The 21,596-nt window shown below is 33.2% G+C and overlaps 1 protein-coding gene across 1 annotated transcript in view; it reads left to right on the top strand.

Annotated features, from left to right (window-relative positions):
* The first annotated feature begins 547 nt into the window (after window positions 1-547).
* Window positions 548-21,596, top strand: part of REPTOR-BP (REPTOR-binding partner) — a 37,092-nt gene continuing 16,043 nt past the window's right edge. Inside the window, exon 1 of the mRNA XM_011057592.2 lies at window positions 548-735. Coding sequence (XP_011055894.2) covers window positions 559-735 — 177 coding nt within the window. The 5' untranslated portion in view covers window positions 548-558. The remainder of the gene's footprint in view (window positions 736-21,596) is intronic.

Below are 21,596 nucleotides of genomic sequence, written 5' to 3' on the forward strand. Positions count from 1 at the left end.
CACCCAGTAATATTGAAAATATAGCAATGTTGTTGCAAGTTTCTGTACTATATTCTGCATAGAATTCTTTCTAATAATCTCAATCTACCAGATTATAATATCAGTTTGCACAGAGACGAATATTAGAAAGAGTAAATTAATTAAGTAAATTAAGAGTAAAATCGAGATTAAAAATTGATGGCAATGAGTATAAGGCGATTAAAGAAATCAGAAAATTTATTTCTTTTTTTGAAATCGCAAATAATTCTGGCAAAGTTTACAGACGACTATTTTGGAAACGAGTGCATTATTTCGTATAAAACGAAAGGCGCTCGCCTCTACTTTGATTATTGACTCAATTTTATCAGTTTCCGAGACATCTGGTCGACCTCGTTCCTATTCTCGTTCATCATCGCGACCTATAAAATCGTTCATTCGCGCGCGCGCGTCGCATTTTCACGGGAAGTTAGGTGTCTCATCGCGTAGCGCCGCCACCATCGCGCGCCTCGTGACGTAATGCGCGCAGCGGTCTGAAGTGAGCGGGGGTGGGCGGGAAAGTGGGGAGGAAACGGCGGTCTGATGTGTGACCTTGCAGTGTTTGTAAACAGACACACGTTGCCGTCGCGAAGTGTTACGGACGATCGCCATCGCGAAGAGCGAGCCATTCCGAAAGCACCTATTCGTTTCCGTAGACCGACGCGTATCGTTCGCAACGCCATGGAAGTGGAGCCAATGTGCATCGTGGAGAATGAGACGGTGAGTGGCACGATTTTTCGGCAATACGTGCGCCTGACAATGTGCTCGCGCGTGACGCAAACCTGTGCCATGGGGAAACAGCTACGGGTCTTGCGTGCGTGCACGGTCGAGGATTACACCACATTGTGCAAAGAGGGCGCGCGTCGGACGGACGTGTTTCGCGCGTCCTAATGAACGCGATAATACGCGCGAATTGCAATTGTCCCGACATCCCAGGCTGCGAATCGATTGAGATCGAGCGGATGTAGGAGAAGCGGGCGGGACGGCGAGGGGGGTTGCTGTTTAGCTGATATTTCGTTCATGCGGTCAACCTGGCGCCTGACTCTGCTTGGCATTTTTCGCGACAGATGGCGCTGCCGTCGCCGCCATTTCCCGCGCGATGGCGCTGACTTCGCGTCAGTTGAAATTGAACCGCGCCCGCGATTCAAATCACCTCTCGTTCGTTTACGGCGCCACAGAGTTGTTACCTTGGACAGTTGTTCGAACGATTGAATTCACATTGGTTTTCAAAATTCGCGAACTATCTTGACGAGCATTGCGGATAGAGTGGCGAGCGGATGCGAGTTTGGTTTTGGTATGTACTTTGCGAATTATATCGCCATGACTTGCTTGAATCATCGTCGATTTTCAGTGGAAACTTTCCACGGCGAATTGCGTTCTAGTTGCTCGATTGTTCGAGAGGAAGTTCTACCCGCGAATTATTGTAGCAAGTGTCGTAACGCATTGAACATTTCGCGCAATCGTTAATACTAATTTCGTTTCGCATTTCAAATGAATCTTCTTATCGAAGTGCAGCAAGTGCGCAATGGATATACGATCATCGCGAGGTGTGCATACGCACTTAAATAATTCATGTTAAATTTAACGCATTTTATATATCTTAAATGATCCACCCAAATTTTTGTATTAACTTAATATAAAATAAATATGTTAAGAAATAATGCAAATATTATGTAAAAATTAATACAAGAATAACACTGACACAATTTGTAAGCAAATTGCGAAAGTATTTTTTTTAAGTAAAATTAACATTTATAATATATCAAATTTACGTATTTTATTTATTTATTTTAGAATTTACATTTTAAAATACATTATTTTTATGTTATTTGTTCATTTTCTTATTATAAAATGAGTTACTTCAATACTAAGAATACTATTGAATATATATTCGCAAAGTTCATAAATAATACATTATATATTATATTAATACTTAAATATGTTAAAAATTCAACATAAAAATTTTAACAAAGATCAGTTTTTTCACACAAATACAAAATATTTTTATTGTACATGTATCGTATAATTAACTGCATTGATCATGTTTTTTTTACCCTCTATCGGCAATGTTGGATTTTAAAGACATATTGATTTTTCAATTGTGAATTCGGGTAGATGAATTTAAATTTATAAAAAATGTAAATTAACTTTTTAATGGTAAAAACTTGTTGATGCTTTTGCAAATATGTAAGAATTTTTTCAGATTTTTATACAATCCGAACATAAAAATCTAAAGTTTGAAGAGGATTGCAGACAAAGGATGGAAAGTTCACATTATTGGCGAAGGATTAATAGTAATTCAATTATTCACTGAAAGAAACGTTTTTGGTATTTGGTATTATTATAATTACATGGTAAAGTACTATACAATGTTATTTTCAGAAACAATATTGTTCCTTTCGAAAGTGACATGTATAACTAAAAAAATTAAGTTTTTTTAAAAAAGGAAGAAGCTATTTTCCAACTAAACAGAAAATTGTTGTAAATATCAGCAAAAAGAATATTCTTTTAAACCAGGCCTGTTCAATCAGAGCTCCGAAGCCAAAACTATCGACGCAAAAAATTCATTGTAAGATTTCAAGGACTAATATAATAAAGTATTAATAAGCGTCACTTAAATGCGTAGCAACACTTTACAGTCTCCGAAATCTTATTCACATTGAATTTTATTTATGTTGATGGCTTTGTGTTTTGGCTCTAGAGCTCAAATTGGACAGGCCTGTCTTAGACACATCATTAAATATTATAATATTTTTGTCATTTTCGTTTTACAATCTCTAAGAATCACTCCTTTTTTCATTATGACAATGTTATATCTTAAAAAATTACAAATCTAGAATAATTCAGCAAAAGTACACTGTTGTGAAATTTATGTCAAATATAGCTCATTTTGTCTTGAACAAGTAAACTGATAAATTCAAATTTTTGTGTTCACTTAACATATATAAGATGAATATATTAGAGAATAACACAGATATTATAAAAAAATAATCACAAAAAAGACAACACAGTTTGTAAACCAACTGTCGAATATATTTTTTTAGTATAATTTTATAATTTACGTTTTAAAATAAATTATTTTTTTCATTTGTTCATTTATTCATAAATAATATTATTTGTTCATTTATTTATAAATTATATCATTTTGACACTAAGAAAAGTTGAATCTAGATTTAACACAAAATTTTTAAATAACATAATTACAGTATAAATATATAATTACAATTAAATTAACACTCGAATATATTAAAACATTCAACATAAATTGTTAATAAAAACGTGAGTTTCCAACACAAATACACAATGTTTTTTTTACTATGTAATGTACTTTAACGTATCAGCAGCTTACATTTATGTATCTTGATTAGCTGAAGTGGCTAAATTTATAATAAAATTTCTTTTTCATACTTCGATTATCAAAACAGTCTTAATTTTAAATGTTTTCTGTAGAAAAAATTTCCTTTTTGTTTACAGAAACGATACAATTCAAAAAATGTGTCACTGTTATAGAAAATACTATAATCTCTTTGAAAATCTTAAGAACACGATACAAGTGCTATTTGACAGATAGACTGTGAAGTTGAGTCTACCTTTAATGATTGATAGAATAATCTTTATCTAACTTACTAATAATTAACTTCATAATAATGATTAAAAAATTACTTTTTTTTAATTGTATCACTTTTGATGTTAAGGAATATTCTTTTTGGTATATAGAGCTATAAGTATAATTGTTGTTATTAATATTATAGCAATAAATAACTATAAAATAATAACTATAAAAGTAGAGCTTTGTAATTATTTTACCATACTATTATCACAAAAAAATTTTTCTTTCAGTGTTTCTTAATGGTTTATGAAATCATATTAAATCTTATCTATGCAGTAACTTATGAGCCTATATTTTTTTTTAATCAAAATTTCATTTGTAATATTTTTTAACATAAAACTCCTGATCATTCTGATTGTGCTTTGGGTATATTAACTCATTTTTTTTCTTTTAAAAAATCAAGCATATTTCGAGTGTAGGAAACGCGGGAAACGAACGGATCTCGACATCTCGCAACATGATTGGTCCGCCATCTTTTCGATATCTCGATACTCGCAGTATCGCATCTTTATAAATTTTGAATCACAGTCATGGAATGTCGCATCGTGTATCGTGAGGATTAATTTACAAATCATTCCGTATGTTTCGTAATTATTATATTCTATAAGAACGAATTTTGCACAAATACTCATCATAAGTGTCTTATTGAGGCTCATTGAGGATCAGTAGAATCCTTCCTTTTCTTCCACTTCACGGAAAAGAACAACTTTTTCGATTGGTTGATTCTCTTATGCACTATGCGTTATGCAAAAGTCTGTTCCCTGTTTCCTATTCTTTTGATTGTGCGCAGCTCTTATGAATGAATACCGGCCATTAATCGCGGTCGACGGCGCGGTACAATTAAAATGGCGGCGCGCCTCCGCGAGGCGCCGCGCGGTGACGCCAGCGTCACCACCGCGCACATCGTTCGCGGGCCGCCGCGGGCGCGATCCGCGCGCGTCACGTCCCTGCCTGAAAGCCTTTTGGCCCGTGAACTGCGCAGTTGACAGAGCCCGCACGACGCGTTGCACCGGTGAGTTTTCCCTCCAGATATTTTTCGCGCGACGCCCGGCATGTCTCCACGCCGGCGTCGCGACGCCGTCGCGCGCGAGCACCATGGCGCTTCGCGGTATATCGCGTTTTTGTTTTCGCGCCGCGCGTCCGTTTCATATCACGACGCGAGAAACGCCTTATATGCATACGCGTACGTAACGTTTCGCGGCGCGGCAACGGGCGCCTTTCCGTTGCCCATCTGTGTCGGTGTGCCGTCGCGACGCGCGCGTATGCGTGCGCGCGTTCTCGTTCTCCGTCTCTCTATCTATCTCTCTCTTTCTCTCCTGCCTGCTTTCGACGGAGCGGTGCGATGTAACTGGGACACCCGCTCGGGTCCCGTCCGAGATGATCGTAATTCATAAAGTGTCGCGACGTTTCCTCCGCCGCGACGCCGACGCGCCGCTCCGGTCGATTTCGGAGCCCGCCGTGTCACGGGCATCCGCGTCGCCCACCCGCGACGCTACTGCGCAATTCAGCGACGACGCGTGTCACCATCGAAAGCGTGACTTGTGGTGGTCCACGATTTTTTAGCAAACCGCGCTTTTTCGTGCGGAAAGAAAGAAAAAATCTCGAGACGCACACGTACCTGGCACGTCGAGTAATCGCGAGCTATTCTTGGAGCAAGATGTTTCGCGATACTGCCACGTATTCGTACTCGTATTTGACGAGCTTATCTTGCAAAGGGCTTTTGCCGATAGCTACTTTGTCGATTTTGAATCGGGAACGAATCGAACGGAAATGCATGCACGTTGTGTAAAAAGGCACTCGGTCAAGTTCCAGCGGTTAAGTTATATTTAGAAATCATATACTTCGAGAGAAGCTACAAATGCGATAATTATATTTGTTTAAAAATTACTTATAATTTTGATGTAAAGATTTGTATTTATACCTCACTTATCGATAAATGCTCACAATTATTTCTGAGATTCTATTGTAAATTAAATTGTTAATTAAATTGTTAATTAAATTGTATATAAAAGTATAAATATACACCAATATCTATATATATTTATTAATATTTATATATAAATTTATTAAATATAATACCAAATGTAATATGTATTGATTAAATATGAAGAGATCAGAAAAGTAATTATTTAGAAATCTGATTTGAAATTTTAGCACTGAAAAAAATTTATTAAATAATACATATTTTTTTAATAGTACTAAGTAAATATTTATTCAATAAAAATGATAATTAAATTAATGATTTTTGTACCAAAAATAAATATGTTTATATTTAATAAATATATATTTACTTAGAAATATTTAAACAAATTTATTAAAATTGATTTATTAAAATTAAAAAAATAAACATTAAAAATTTTTTTGAAGTGTTTTTCAAGATTCAACAACTATTTGGAATTGTGAATATAAATATCCAAGTAATTTTTTTAGAGTTAGTTTTGTTGCCAAGTTACTTCTTATCGGCAATCTTTTTTCAAATACATTGTTTGTTTGCAGCTCGCATATTGAGAAAAAGGATGCTTTAAAAATTTATTTGTGATATAATGTTTATTTCACTGACCTAAAGCTTTATTTAAACGGCTTTTATTTAAATAACATTTTATTCCTAACAAATTATTTATTTTATTTTTTTACGGTTAATGATATATTTCACAAAGTATATATATAATATATATATATATATATATATATATATATATATATATATATATTATCACAGTTAAATTTCTCTTATAGCTAAACTTTTTTATAATCTACAATATTGGAGAAAACGTCACACACGTTTGCGAATATTTTTATTTCTTTCTCTCTATGTACGCATCTGACATTATGTCTCATATAAAATACCTGAATTTAATATGATAATGAATGTAAGCTTATCTACTGCGTATTGCAGCATTGCTTAATTTATATTCTGTCACTCATGTATCTCTCGTCTTCTTGCCTCTATCAATTCATTCGTACGAACTATTATATCTTTGCAATTAAGAATTTATATTGATTTTTTTTAATTTACCGTGTAGTACAAAAATAATACTAATTAATATAAAAAAGGTTAAACGCTCATTATTTCTCATCATAAAATATTTTTTTCTTAGGAGAGATATTTCGCTTCTTTGTTTAATGTAATTGCTATGGTTTATTTTTCATATTAATTTCTTATTTGCATATTTATTATAGAAAATCAAAAAATTGTGGTTATAGACGGAAGGAATTATGAAATGATTTCTTTTACAAGGAAAATATATCAAATTTGATAAAGAATCCATGACTGAAAGATCCGTGCACTACTTCCGAAACGATTCGTATTACATTGCGTTACGTGAAAATTCACTAAGTACTCGGTTAGTTGAGAAGTAATTGAGGTTCGTAAGCGAAGGCATCGAGGCAACGGCGTCTTTTAACAAATCCGCGATATTTCCTTCGTATCACGTCCTTGGAAACAAGGTTCACAATCTCGTGTCCGAGCGAGGAGTTACGATTGTACGTGATCGTCCGTTGTCCTTCGTGCACTTCTTCGAACCGGAGATGCAAGCAAGTACACGCTATGTGAAACGCTTCGATGCACGCAGTAAAAACGTTTAATCGAAGTCGTGATAATGACGAAAGCCTATACAAAGGAGGAAAATGGATGACCCTTCGCGACGTAACTGTATGCTTTACGTAATTCTGTCATCGTCAGAGCATAGGATAATGCATGATTTTTGGAATTTAGGACACCCTTTAACGCTTGTTTCTATCAATGTAAATTAACTTTAATTTCGGCCCAACTTGATGTCCATTTTTTTTTAATTTAAAAATTAGAAAAAAGAAGGAAAGTAAGTCGAGTAATATGAATTGAGATTTGAAAAATACAACGATGTCGAGATGATTTGTTGTAATATCTATTTAAACCAATGTAGGTTAATTTTAATCTTTGTCTAACCTGCTTGTCTGGTGTTTAAAAATTAGAAATAGATGAAGAGATAGTTAAATGATATAAAAATGAGATTTCAAAAGTGTGATGATATTGAGATTCTAATATTTTGTTCTATGCAATTGTTAGATTTATGTCCATTTAAAACAGTGTAAATTAATTTTAATCTCGGTCCGATTTGTTTTTCATTTCTTTCTAATTCTAATATTTACTTCTATCATTGTAGATTAACTTTAATTTATCTTATTTTTTATTTTTTCCTGATTCTGAGAATCAGAACAAGAGATAAAGAGTAAGTTAAACCAAGATTAAAGTTAATCTATGTTGATAAAATGGACGGAAGAATTAAAAAAAGAAGTTGATATGAAATCAAGATTTAAAAAAATATCACAATATCGAAGCGATTTTACAATTGTCAGATTTGTGTTTGTTTCAATCAAAAAAGTAGAATTTTAACGTCGGTCCAACTTATTCTTTATTTTTTCTAATTCTTAAAACTAGAAAAAGATGAATAATAGCGAATTCACTTGCATTACATCAGATTAGTGTATACTAAAAATTACTGTATATGAAATTAGTAAAGTTAAATATGAAAGCATAAATATTTTAAACAATTAAATACCCTACAATGATATTACGCGTTAACAAAACATACGTGCATTATTTCATTATTCATCAAAATTGATTATGTTATGCCACTGCATTCAGATACTTCATATAAAGCAGCCTTTAATGTCCATTAATCCAGCATAATGCGAATGAATTCACCATAAGTTGAACCGAGATTAAAGTTAATATTGGTGGAAATGCGGATAAATCTAACAATTGCGTGGAATGTAGATTATCTCGATATTGTTGTATTTTTGAAATCTGGATTTCATATTGCCCATGGCATCTATAACGATAAGAACATCTCTTCGAGGAACATCTTGCGTATGAAATATTTCGAGATATCGTATTCATAGAGTTATCTAATACTGGCATCATCTCTCTCTCTTTCTCTCTCTCTCTCTCTCTCTCTCTCTCTCTCTCTCTCTCTCTCTCTTGTTGCTGAATTTGAACAGAACTTTAACGTCCCTTGTCGCGGATGATAGTTTCTGCCTTGTCGGTATTGCAAACGTTATCGTTCTCGTTATCATTACTATCACCGATATAGCTTTAAGGTGTTGCTGTTGCTGCTGCTGCTGCTGCAGCGAGCATCATCACTCCAGCAGTAACAGAGGATCTTTGCGTTCTCAACGTCGTCACTCGCGTTCCGTGCTAGTATCTCGACGAGCCAGGTTATCACGAGAAGCGCTCCAGATGTTGCACGGCATTGTACAAAAGAACCTTTTGCCGGCCGCAATATCTTTAGCACAATATGTGGCGATGTTACCGACTTTAATAAGTATTATATAATGCTTGGTTTGAGATTAGGCTTGCGATGCATTGAATTTATTAGTGAAGTTCGCGAAAGTCTAAAGTCTTTAATCTCATCTGTTTTTAAAATCATGAGAAAGAATATTTGAATTGAAACACCACCTTATAATGATGATGTTTATCTTCATGAATCTTTACGTATTCAAAGCTTTAAGTTGATTTTTTTGTGTAATCTTTAAATAAAATAGATACAGAAAACACAACAAATTTAATCTCTATTTTAAATAAAATAAATGAGGAAGATTCAGGAAATTAAATAAATTCTTATTTATATTTTATTCGAATTGAATCTTTTTGAAGGGGAGGAAATCCGCGACGTAACGAGGCAAAGTCGTGTGATCTCTTTGAGTTTATATCTATTTCTTATACTTTTAAAGTTACTTCTTGCACACAAGCATAGAACATTAAAAAACGCGTTTCACAAGGTCGCAGACAAAGTATATTAAATTCTTTAAAGGATTTATAGGGCATTTTCCACTTTCTTCCTTTAAATTTATCTCTTGTCTCGACGTATGCTGTTTTTGTTTTCTCTTTCAGTAAAATTATGGCTGTACTAAAAAAAAGGGTTTTAGTATTCGTGAGTCTAATTACATGGAAAAATAATTATAGTTAGGTACTTTACTTTTATAGTTATTACCGTTATAATTGTTGTTAGTAATAATTATATTTAATTTATATTCTTTTATATATAAAGTTATAAGTGTAATTATTATTAATGTAATTAATATTAATTACTAACATTATATTATATTTATAGTTTTATATAGCATAAAAATATATCGAACATCGAAAATAAAAAAACTACAATATAATTATTTTCAATTCTATATATATATATATATATATATATATATATATATATATATATTCTTTACACAGAATAATAAACATAATTATTATTACTAACATTATAGCAGTAATAATCAAAAAATGAAGCTGCTTAACCATAATTATTTTACTACACAATTATAATCACAAATACCAAACACTTTTCTTTTTAATATGGCTTTCATAAGTATGGTTACCACAAAACTGGAAATCAGAGAATTCAAAGAATTGTTAGGGAAATGGAAAACTGTCAGGAAAAGGAGGGAATTTTGCAAAAATTTCTGAAAAATAAAAATTCCTGGCTTTAAAAAAGTTCAATATACGTACATCGCACCTACGCAGTTTTCGAATACTACCCACTTAATAATTAAAAGTACAAGCAGTATCGCAGTAACATTGATAATAATTTACATCGCTATGTTAAGTTGATCTCCCAACAAAATATTTTACGGTTTTCAAATACGGAAAATAAAAAATACTTAAAAATATTATTGAAAGTCAACAAAAATTATAAAATTTTGTCGAGAAATCAGGGAAAAAAGTTATAGAATTTTAGGATGAGAAATTTGTGGTAACTCTGATATTATATATCAGATCTATATATCTTATTATTTTTTACTGTTATATTATACTTATTATTTTATGCTGTTTCGCTTTCAATGAGAAATTTCGAATGCATCATCAAATCGTCATGCGGTGTGCAAAGTACACGCACATCATGCAGTTCATTGTCTTTCGAGTTGCCGCGGCGTATATTGAATCATTCTTATTTTTGTTTATAATGCATATTGGCCTCGGCCGATTATAGTATCTTCTATCGACGTCGACGCAGAGAAAATTTATATCCGCCTTGAGATATTCCACGATATTATTTCTCTTTGTCGTCAAGATCTACGTCCTCCTTTTCGCACATGCGTGCACTCTTTATGTCGTTTGACTTTCATAAATTATTGTCTGCGACGTGGACGAATGCGATCGCATAAATCCAATCGCGTTCTCTTTGTCTCCTTATCAGCCTGTGTATGCCAGCAGGAAAATGTTATACGTTCGGTTCTATATAGTTTCTTCGTTGTACACTATTATACATTACGTACCTTGCCGTTGTGTAATTTTATCTCGACATCTCGAAGAAATTTTATATGAAGTGGAGCATATAGCTCCGAAATCAAATCGGAGTAGAAAACTTGCTACATTATCAAAATTATTGCGAAGGAATTATATTTTATAAATTTAAAATCATATTTATACTTTGGAATTATACATTAAAGAAATTTTATTAGCAATTTAAGTAACGTGTAAAAGAAGTTTGTAATTATGAGGTAACTAAAAAGTAATGAATGGTTTAACTGAAAACTAAGTTACGGTAGTCTTAAATGTAATGAATGTATGCATTAAATTTCATACAAATCCACGGAAAATTTTATGGAAAGTATATTAAATTTAACAGAATTTTATGAAAAGTACGTTAAATTTCATGGATATATACACAAATATATTTTCCAGTTACAAATACCTACATTATAAATTTAATGTAATATAATTATATTTAATGTAATGTTATGAAATTAATTTCAACTTGTGTAACTTATAATAAAAGTATATTAAATTTCATGATATTTTTAACAATGTATTTCGTATATTTTACAAATTTTTACGAATGGTACTTTACTGATTTTTAAAAATTCTTCGTTCGCGGTAGTCTTTTTGTTACAACTACAGGATATTACGGAAAATACAATAGAGATGGTGCTTTTCATTCTAATTTTATATCGGAGATACGAACATATTTTCGCTGTGATACGCGCGAGAGTACGCGCGAAATACGCGTAGCGGGGGAGAGCGACGAAATTTACGTGATTTTGGTGCTCACGCAATGATTTCACCCGCACTAGTCCATTGTGCTCGCGAAACATCCCCGTCCATTGTTGTACATAACGTCGCTAGAGCAGCGGCGCGGCTGGAAAATTACGAGGGAGCTTTCTCCGCCTCTTTCCGTGCCTCCTACTCTCTTCCGGTTACGCTAGTCGAGACGAACAATGACCTGGAAAAGCTCAAGAAAGCTTTAAGCCCGCGACTGTACACTCCCCGAGACCAGCTCTCCGCAGCTTTGTCGTCGCAATTCGAAATGGCAAGAAGAAAAAAAAAACAGCGCCACAAAAATACTGCCCGCAAAACTACCGCAATAATATCACGAAATCAAATAATATCTTTATGAAGTGGGTTAATCGTATATATGTATAAGCTTGAAAACTTGGTTCGTAACTGTCGTTATTCACGCGATCATCTGGTAGAGTTTAAAAATTGCAAACATTTTACTCTGAGAAAAGTATTACCAAGTGTTTAAAATGTCACCAAAGTTCGATTCCCCTGAGGTCGAAATCCGCTTTTCCGCTCTATGGAAAATTGGTGCTGGCCTCGTTGTAACTTTCATAAAAGTTCTCTCTCTCTCTTTTTCTCTTTCTCTCTTTCGTTGATGCGGATCGTTAAAAGTCTTACGTACGAACAAAACGTAACACGATGAGCTAAATACGACCTTCGAACGCGAGGACCGACGAAAATAATCCTCTGTTCGAAGCAGATAAGCGCTGTTGCGCACTCGGGGAAAATGTACGCGATTCGTTGGTGTAAGCGGACCGGAGGATTGTGCAACCATGGATCGAATGGAGGTAATAATAAGGTCGTGGGCACGGTGAATCCGGTAACTCTTGCATTCACCGCCTGGCCGGCTTTATTATCGTGAGTGACGCGCGTGCGCGCGTGCAAGAGAGAGAGAGAGAGAGAGAAAGAGAGAAACTGTGCATGTATTTCACAGCGCGGCGTATTGTGAAATCTTGATGAAAACTTCATAAATTATTGTACACCGTAAATTCAGCGTTTACGCGCACGACGAAAACTTTATGGCAAATTTACGCCCGGGCTAAAATCTTTAGCGTTCGGAATTTTATAATCTGCGTGAATTTTCATCGGAGGATGATCGTCGACGACTTTTTTTTTTTTTAATTAGAATCAGCCCCTTTGCTGAAGCTTGTGTTTTTTTGCACGAAGCATAATGTCGCGACCGCGAACGTTTTAAGTTTTCGGCGTCAAAGGACCTTGCAGTGACAATAAATTAGCTTTAATCGCCGTCGGATGATTATAAAAGTTTAGACACGCGCAAAATTTCCCTCCGTAAATCATTCCGCAAAATGAGAATTCAAGACGAAAGAGTTGAGCGTGGAAGGCAGCCAGCTTTTACCTCGTGACCACCATAGTAAAACGTTCCTATCCCTCACTTATGTCTACTTTGTTCCATTTCGGTCCACTTTAGTCCAATTTGTCTAACGTCCATTTTCCGCTGAGCGCCGCCTTCGGTAGGGAAAAAAAAATAGTAAAGCCAACTAGAAGTACCTCTTGGCGCGAGCATCTTCCGCGGATGTCCGGTTTCATCGTAATATTCTTGGGGTTGTTTTGCCGGAGGAGTAAAAACAAAAAAAAAGAAAAAGAGAATGAAAGGAAATTGCGACGTGCAGCCAACAAACCCGGTTACTAAGGCAATTAAAATTAACCATGCTAATAAAACCGTGTCAAACGACGCTGAAATTCGGGAGGGCACTCAAGTGTGAAAAACAGATAATCCTGGAAGCAGAGCGGAGAAGATGAGTGAGTCCAATGTGGGTGATTCGAATCACGAACATGCGAAGAAACGGCGTGACTAAGAGGAGAATAAGAGGAGGGAAACGGTGCGAAGAATCGCATTTTAAAGGGTCACGTTGAGAGAGACCGCGAGAATAATTTGGCTAATAACGGAAATTAATTGCGAGCACGCGTTATTTCTCTTCGAAATTCGAGAGTACCGTGCAACACGAAAAAGCTGGAGTAAAAGAACAGCGGCGGTAGAACGGCGATGGTGTGCGGTTGTAATTAAAGAGTTTTCTCTCGAAAAGCGATCACCTGAAACTCGCGTTCAGTAGAACGCGAGGTAGGAATGCGATCTAATGAATGGCTTTTGCTCAGGGTTTTAAATGACTGGTAACCGTAAAGGAGAGCTCGCGTCGTTAACTCGATTTTGTAGCGTAATATAATCTATCCGCACTTTTCGTTATTAATTATCCCGTTGATCGACGAAGAACATTTCTTCTTCTAATTTTACGGCAACTATTCAGGTTGGATTAAGAAAAACCCAAGGTTCAATCTTCTCGGTTTTCGCAACGAACTTAAGTTCTGATAGAATAACTCGGCGGAGGGAGGGGGGGCAGAGAGAGAGAGAGAAAGAGAGAGACATAGAGAAATGTGCGGTAGATTCGTGAAGGAGTAACATATTTAAAGATCTGAATGATGAAGATGGTGATGCTCCTTTGCAGAAGCTACCCAAGACTTATTTATATTTCACAGTAATTCTTGAGCGGATTTCAGACAAAGTGAATTTTTTAGGTGTTCTGCATTTACTTACAAGACTGAAAATTTTAATAAAGTTAAATAGATTTGGGTCTTCCAACAAACCAGTTTACAGCGAGAATATTTGCCTTGTTTTAATTTATAACGGTAAAACAGACTCCTGCGCATGTAATGTGCCTCTATATTTTTATATAGACCCGTCAGAGATTGCTTTGATTGAAGTTTCACTTTGCGAAATACAATTCGAATTTCGAAAACGTAGTTATGAACGCACATAAAAAAGCTTTTTATTTATTTGCAGTAATTTGGTGCGAATTAGCTTTTCCTGTATAATATCCAGTTTTATCTCATTATTTTTTTGATTCCACAACATTTAACATTATGTATCTTTATGACGGAGCTCCAATTTAAAATTCGGTTATAAAACGAAATTCATAAACAGAAATAATTAAGAGAATATGATTTTATCATCTGTCATCTCTGAAATTCGGTTAATTGAGAGGCTTATGAATGGTTATTATATAAAAACTCTACGCAAGAAATGATTGTGCTCAGGTATCTAAAAGGATAGCTAGATACAAATCTGAAAACATTTTGTTGAACTATTATAATAATTATGTAGAAACTTTAGGCATGATGAGCAAAAAAGCTACAAAATATTGTGATATTTTAGCAACCAACTTGAGCGTCCTACATAATTATTAGGTGTTGGAATTAATTCGTAGCGTTTTTTAATGAAAGAATGTTATTTATTTCACATGAGCATTAAAAAATACATTAATGAAAGTACTTCCCATCACTTGTAAAACGCTACGAATTAATTCCAACACCTAATATTTTGAAAATAAAATTTTCAAATTTGTATACATTTCCAAATCTGTTAGCTAACTATTAAACTCATAGCATCAAATTATACTCAATTTAAGTTATTTTTAACTTCTATAGGTCGCTTCCTCTAATCTTTAATTTAACTGAAACAATGGAGTTAAACAATTCAATTCAAGAAAATGTATTGAATTTAATTCTAATTTTGTTTCTTATTTATTAAGTATATAATATTAAGATGGACATTGTTTACTTCAAAACTAAAAAGTGAATTGATTTGTATTTTAACACACATGGAAATTAAAAATAAGAAAATGTTATTTAAGTCAAGGAATTGAGTTCATCATTATTTCTTTGATATTTAAGTGTACATTTTTAAATATTTCAATTAAAAAAACCGTTCTTTCTATAAGTGTCTCGATAACTTTGTTTGCGCTAAAATGTATTTCAAAGAATTTGTCATCAAGGAATGCATACGATAAACTGGTTGGAGCACTAGTAGATCTATAGCAGAAATTTAATATCTCTGAGAGCACATTGGCGTTGATATTTCAAATTATCGTTAACGGACGTCAGTGCATTCGAAGGCCTGAAGGCGTAAAGGTGATGATGGCAGCAGCGGTGTGAACCGTGTCGTTGCATCTCCGCTACATATTGTGTGCAATATGCTTTGCGGGCATCCGGTTCCCGGTGCAGTGGCGTAGTATCGAGCATCCGGTTCGCCGTGGCGAGACGACGTTAAGGGTTTCCCATTGAAGCGTACCTCGGCTTGATTAATGTTAAAACGGTAGGGAGCCTTAAGTCCAACCGTCGGACGCTGTCGTTTTTTTACGGTGCTTGCTTTTAGTAATTCCTCTTAGTCCTTTTAAGTAATAAAAAAATCTATTTTTATATACGTGAAGCACGTGACCGATACGAGTGCAGAAAATGTATCCATAAAAGATAATGACATTTTACATCGCTGCTTTTAGGGCAAATACGTTTTTTCTAGACGGGTTAGCTTCCGCAGAAAAAAGCATATGCTACGTCTAGAAGTGGCGTGAAAGCGTTGTATGCAGAAGAGCTTACGGTATAAAATTATAAAGTAGACTATTGTCTCTATCTCTTGCTACTATAACGAGAATATTTTCTTAAAAAGATTTTATTATATAATCTCGAGACTATCTATTAAGAGAATATTGGTAGATATTGTACACATTTTGGCATAATACCTCCATGATGAGAGAAATTTGGTATGCATGTAGAAGTTCAGGAAATTCCAGTTTTTTAATATTATTAGACCGCAAAAAAGTTACGTCGATAATGCGCTAACAGATTTTTTTTCCATGTAAATGCAAATTATAAAAATTAAAACAGGTATTGCCTTTACGGAAACTCGCACTCCGATGGTAGGACCGTGTCCAATTTTCTGTAACAGCATCTAGTAATCGAGTTCAGATAACTGAAATTACTTTTTAAACGAGAAATATTGCTCCGCATGTTTTTGCTGGTAACGACGAAAAACGTTAGAAAAAAATATCTTAAAATTTTACATTCGCGCAACGATGAAATTTTACGTTTCACTTTCGATAGTTCTGACAATCGTTAAAATTGCAAGCTCCATGAAAATGATATTTGCATATTAGAACATGATGAGTTCGCTCGTTCATGAATGAAAAAAAGTATTGCAAGATTTATTGCATATTCATATCTTATGACAGTTTATGTATCAATAAAACACATGACGTTCTACAATTGACGTAGATTTCACATAGATGTCAATTGAAGATCTGTATTAAGTTAATAGGGTCAAATCAGTAAAATCAAATCGGATTTGTTGAAATATTCAGTATTTATTTTGTACTCAATTGTACCATTAAAAATAATTGTATATACTATGTGACATTTCGAAAAAGAAATCGTGGAACTAGTTTAACCTTCAGCACATGGACCATTCGTGTTCTGAGTTAATTTTTATTACATTAACAAATATAAAAATTATTAAGTGATTTTTATATATATTTTAATATCTTTAGAAAATAAGATTATACATATTTAAAAAAAAATTGATATAAATGTTATAACTGATTACTTGGTATTCCTAGTTTTTTTTTAAAAAAGAAATCTGCAGGACACGAGTGATCCAATTTTGTACTAAGACTCAATATTAAGACACTTCAAAATAAAAAAAAAAAGAATTGTACAATTTAATACAAAATAAATATAAATATTCCAACAGTTTTATTTGATTTTACTGATTTGGTTCTGCTATAACTTGAAAGAAGTTAACTGAAAAACATACACAAATACATATAGTAATTAGTAATAGTGTCTAATTCGATAATTTTATAAAATCGGCTTATTTTCAATGAAATCCAGAATATCATTTGCTATTTAAAACAGGATATGATACATTCCGTTTTGATGAGGATGTGAATTGGACTCAGAAGCTTTAATATTAATTTCTATTCAATATTCCATTCGTTTCTCGTTTTTAAATCCTTCATAATGCGGAAAGACATTCTATATAATTATATACGATTGGGATACAAAGAGATACGTGTAATTAAAGGTGCATCAATAATATACGTTATGGAAATTTTCCGACCCAATACTTCATTTGATACTGTTTACTGTCGCATTATGCACATACGCTCGCACATACTCTCCGCGATGGGAATTGTAAATGGCGATTGCCGAGTTATGGAAACGGACGGATTGTTTCTTCGTTGATCGGATATACGTCAATCAAGTCGTCGTCAATGGATTGTCGTATACAGGAGAAGGAATTAGAGTCTGTGCGCTCACAGGCACGTCTGTGGCTGGAATGTGCGAGTGTGCAACACGATAGAGACAAGCAAGTAGACGGAAATGTCAGTATGAGTAAATGTGTAGCAGATTTGGGTTTACAGCTACGGATCCATGTTCTATGGCAGAGGTTTCATATTGTTATCGACAAGACATTTGTCGGTTTATACTAATTCTGAATTTACTTTTGCTTACATTAAAATATTTTTAAAAGAGAAAGCATGAGAGAGATTAATGTTATGTTAATCTTCGACTACAACGGGTTATTTGAACCAAGCGAAAATTGTTTAATGATTGTATAATCTGTAGCCGTAATTGAGAAAGTTAATTGCAAATTGCGGCTAGGCAGAAATAAAAAATGTCTTGCAGTTAGTCTGTAATGGATATTTTTTTTCAAAGAATTGCGAATGAAAGTGTATGAAACATTTGGCAAAGAATCATCCGCTTACATTGAGTAGAAACGGTATACCTAAATGTTTTATTCTCGCTAATGTTAAATACTTTCAATGACATGTGAATCGCGAGATGTTTCATAATGATGCCGGAATTTCAAAATTTATAATCATTTATATTGAACTGCTATTTTTATAGATTATAATTAGTAAAGATATTATGAACACACACACGCACGCACGCACAAATGATAAAAGAAATCTTATTAATGTTATTAAGTATCTTTTCTCTGAGCATCAATTCTTAATATAACAAAAGTAAAATATTTATTCAATCCCTTCTCAATGCAATGGATAGTTTTTGTCGAATGTTTTATGTTTTCTTTTATTTACGATTCTTTAAAGAAAATGCTCTTAATAGATTAATTCTAAAGCATCTTTTATTTCTGCTTAGCCATAATTTGCAATTAACATAACGCGCATTGTTCTTGCATGCTCTCTTTTAAAAATAATCTTTTTTTTTTAAAAAGAAACGTATGTGTATGCTGAAATATAAAAATTCAGCTAAATGCATATCTGAAAATTATTTTATTGGATTATTAAAATAATTATGTATGACCCAAGCTGAATGTTAAATGTTGCTAGAATGTTAAAAAATTTTTTGTGGCATTGTTCTTTATATTTGAGTTTCCTACGTAATTATTTTGCTGGTCCAATTAAATTATTTTTAAATCTATATTTAGCTAAATTATTAAACATTTTATAAAATCGTTCTTTTCTGTGTTGAGATGTTGTAAAGAAACAAAACAGTTTGAATTGACATAACATTGCGTATGAAGTATTTCGGAACGAATTGCTATATTTTATATGTTTAATTAAAAGTTTTTATAAGCTGGGATATTTTAATTATTATCACTTACTTATGATTATTAAATTTATTATAATTTCAAAAATAAAGTTTATAAAACTAACCGTTAAAATAAAAAATAATCCGTTTACATTTTAAAAAGTCAAATCATCAAAATTTTTCAGCTCAAAATTCTGAAAGAATATCTCGTAGTTTTATTATTTAATCGGCGTACTGTTTTTTTTCCATTGGGAAAAAGCTGATTGTTTTGCAAAAAATAGTTGACAGATAACTCAATATTCCTGGGATACCATAAAAGATATTATATTTGTTAACGAGATGTTTACATCCATATCGTTTGTCTTGTCAGTGTAACTACAATATACTACAATTTGTAAAAAACGGCCGTGAACATTCCTCTATTTGCGTACTACGTTCTCGATTTTCAAGTTACGTAATTGTTGGCACGAGATTTCGAAATTATGACATTTCTGCATTTTTTTTTGCATACGGGTATCAATTCCAATTATCGCACACAATGACGTGGGAAAAAAAAAGAGGTTGTAAATCAGAAAAGGAGATCCTAACCACTCTCTAGTGGACCGATAAGAGGTTGGTTAGGGCCGATTAAAAAAGCTGGAAGTATTCTGGAAAGAAAGAACAGAGATTCTGGGAGATTTAATACCAGATAGGATTGAGAGGTGCGGACAGGTTGTAGCGGTTTTAAAAGGGGGCGGAAATTTGTATCTTGTCATCCTTGAGGGCGTATGCATATCTAACGGCCGCCGTATGCAACAACCATGCCTGAGAGACGTGTAAATTTTAACGGCTCGCCGGCAAGATGGGCGCATTTCTATCTGGTGTGTGTCGGGTCCGCTTGTCGTCCACTGTGCTCCCAAGTCTGCGAAATTGCTCCTCCAGGTAATTACACCGTGTTGAAATCGTTTTCACGTGTGACCGCCCGTTTTTCGTTACGGGACGAAATGAGAACCTCGTGCGAAAATGCAATTCGCGAAAATGTATGCACGCAGCGTTCATTTGACTCGAGGCAGTTTGTATACACGAGAAATGTATACTTTGCATAAATAATATTCTCGGGACAAGGGAACCATAGAATATATATAGGAATGCGCGCGCGATGTGGCTTGTATCATAATAGCACATATGAAGCGTCAAGAACGCGCGAGATTGTGGAGAATCCATATGTCATCGAAGAATGCGGCTTGCAAATAATTCTACTGGAAAAAGAGTCTGATTGCAACAGAATTCTGTTTGAAAATGGACGAATCAAAATTTTCTGATTGAATTTATTATGATTCTATTTGAGATAACTAGAATTTCAACCAGAAATTTTTCTGAGACTCGATTTTTCTGATTAACTTATGGTATAGAATTAACCTTATCTTTGATTAACTTGATGTAAAAATATTTTTCTTCCTATGATTAATCATTAAACTGATAGTTTCGCAGTAATAACTTTAAATTCACTAAATACACAACTATTTTTAGTTTGGTGATTAACTATAGTTATAGAAAAATACAATTTTTACATTATCATCAGGATAACTCTAACCATAAGTTAATAAGAAAATGAAAAACTGGGCATAAATAACACGCTTTGCAATTAAGGATGTATTACTTTATTCTTAATTTCAAAAAAATATGTATAAATATATCAAGAATAAGTTTAGTAATAAATATTAATTTCAAATTTTAGAAAGAATAATTATGTCTGCTGTATATCACGTCAATTTCGCTCAGTATATTATAATTAATGTATAAATAAAATATTGAAAATATGCAGGCAATAATAAAATAATTTCTTTAGAATATTTCGATTTTTTTTTGTCTAAATTGTGCTGAAAATGAAACAATTAGAATTCTATTATTCAGGGCAGAAAAATGTAGACAATTACGGAAAGAACAATTTTGCCGAAGTATTTAAACATTTACTTACACTACAAAAATATTAAATTTTAATTAATATTTGTTTAAATATAGCTTTAAAGAAATATTTACTAAATATAAACATATTTATTTGATATAACAATCATTAATTTGATTTTTTTACTACCATTTTTTTTATTGGGTTAATATTTACTGTAAGTAAATGTTTACTCTTAGTACTATTAACAAAAATCTGTATTAAGTTTTGAAATTAAATTTTGTCCCGCATAGATATAGATCTGAAAATAATTTTGTTGAAACTATCAAAATAATTATATAGGAAACTCAAACATGATGAACAATGCTGCAAAAAATTTTAATATTTTAGCTACCAGCTTGAGTGTTTTTTTATAATTATTTCGATAGTCCAATAAAATTATTTTCAGAGATCTGTATTTAATTTGTACTAAATTTTTAGATGTTTCAGCAAAATCCGTTCTTTCTGCACATTAAAATCGATGATCTTAGAACTTGATCTTTTTCTCGTGTCTAAATCTTGCTGAAAATAAAGTCAAACTGAGAATTCTACTATGCAGAGGAGAAAATAAATGCAGGGAGTTAATACGACTTCTCTTGATTTCATCTGATAGACTAGATTACGACGATCATAAAGTTCAAAGCTGTGTAACTGTATCA

Source organism: Acromyrmex echinatior, chromosome 1 (assembly GCF_024713525.1).
Source record: "Acromyrmex echinatior isolate Ae372 chromosome 1, ASM2471352v2, whole genome shotgun sequence".
In the NCBI taxonomy this organism is placed as follows: Eukaryota; Metazoa; Arthropoda; class Insecta; order Hymenoptera; family Formicidae; genus Acromyrmex; species Acromyrmex echinatior.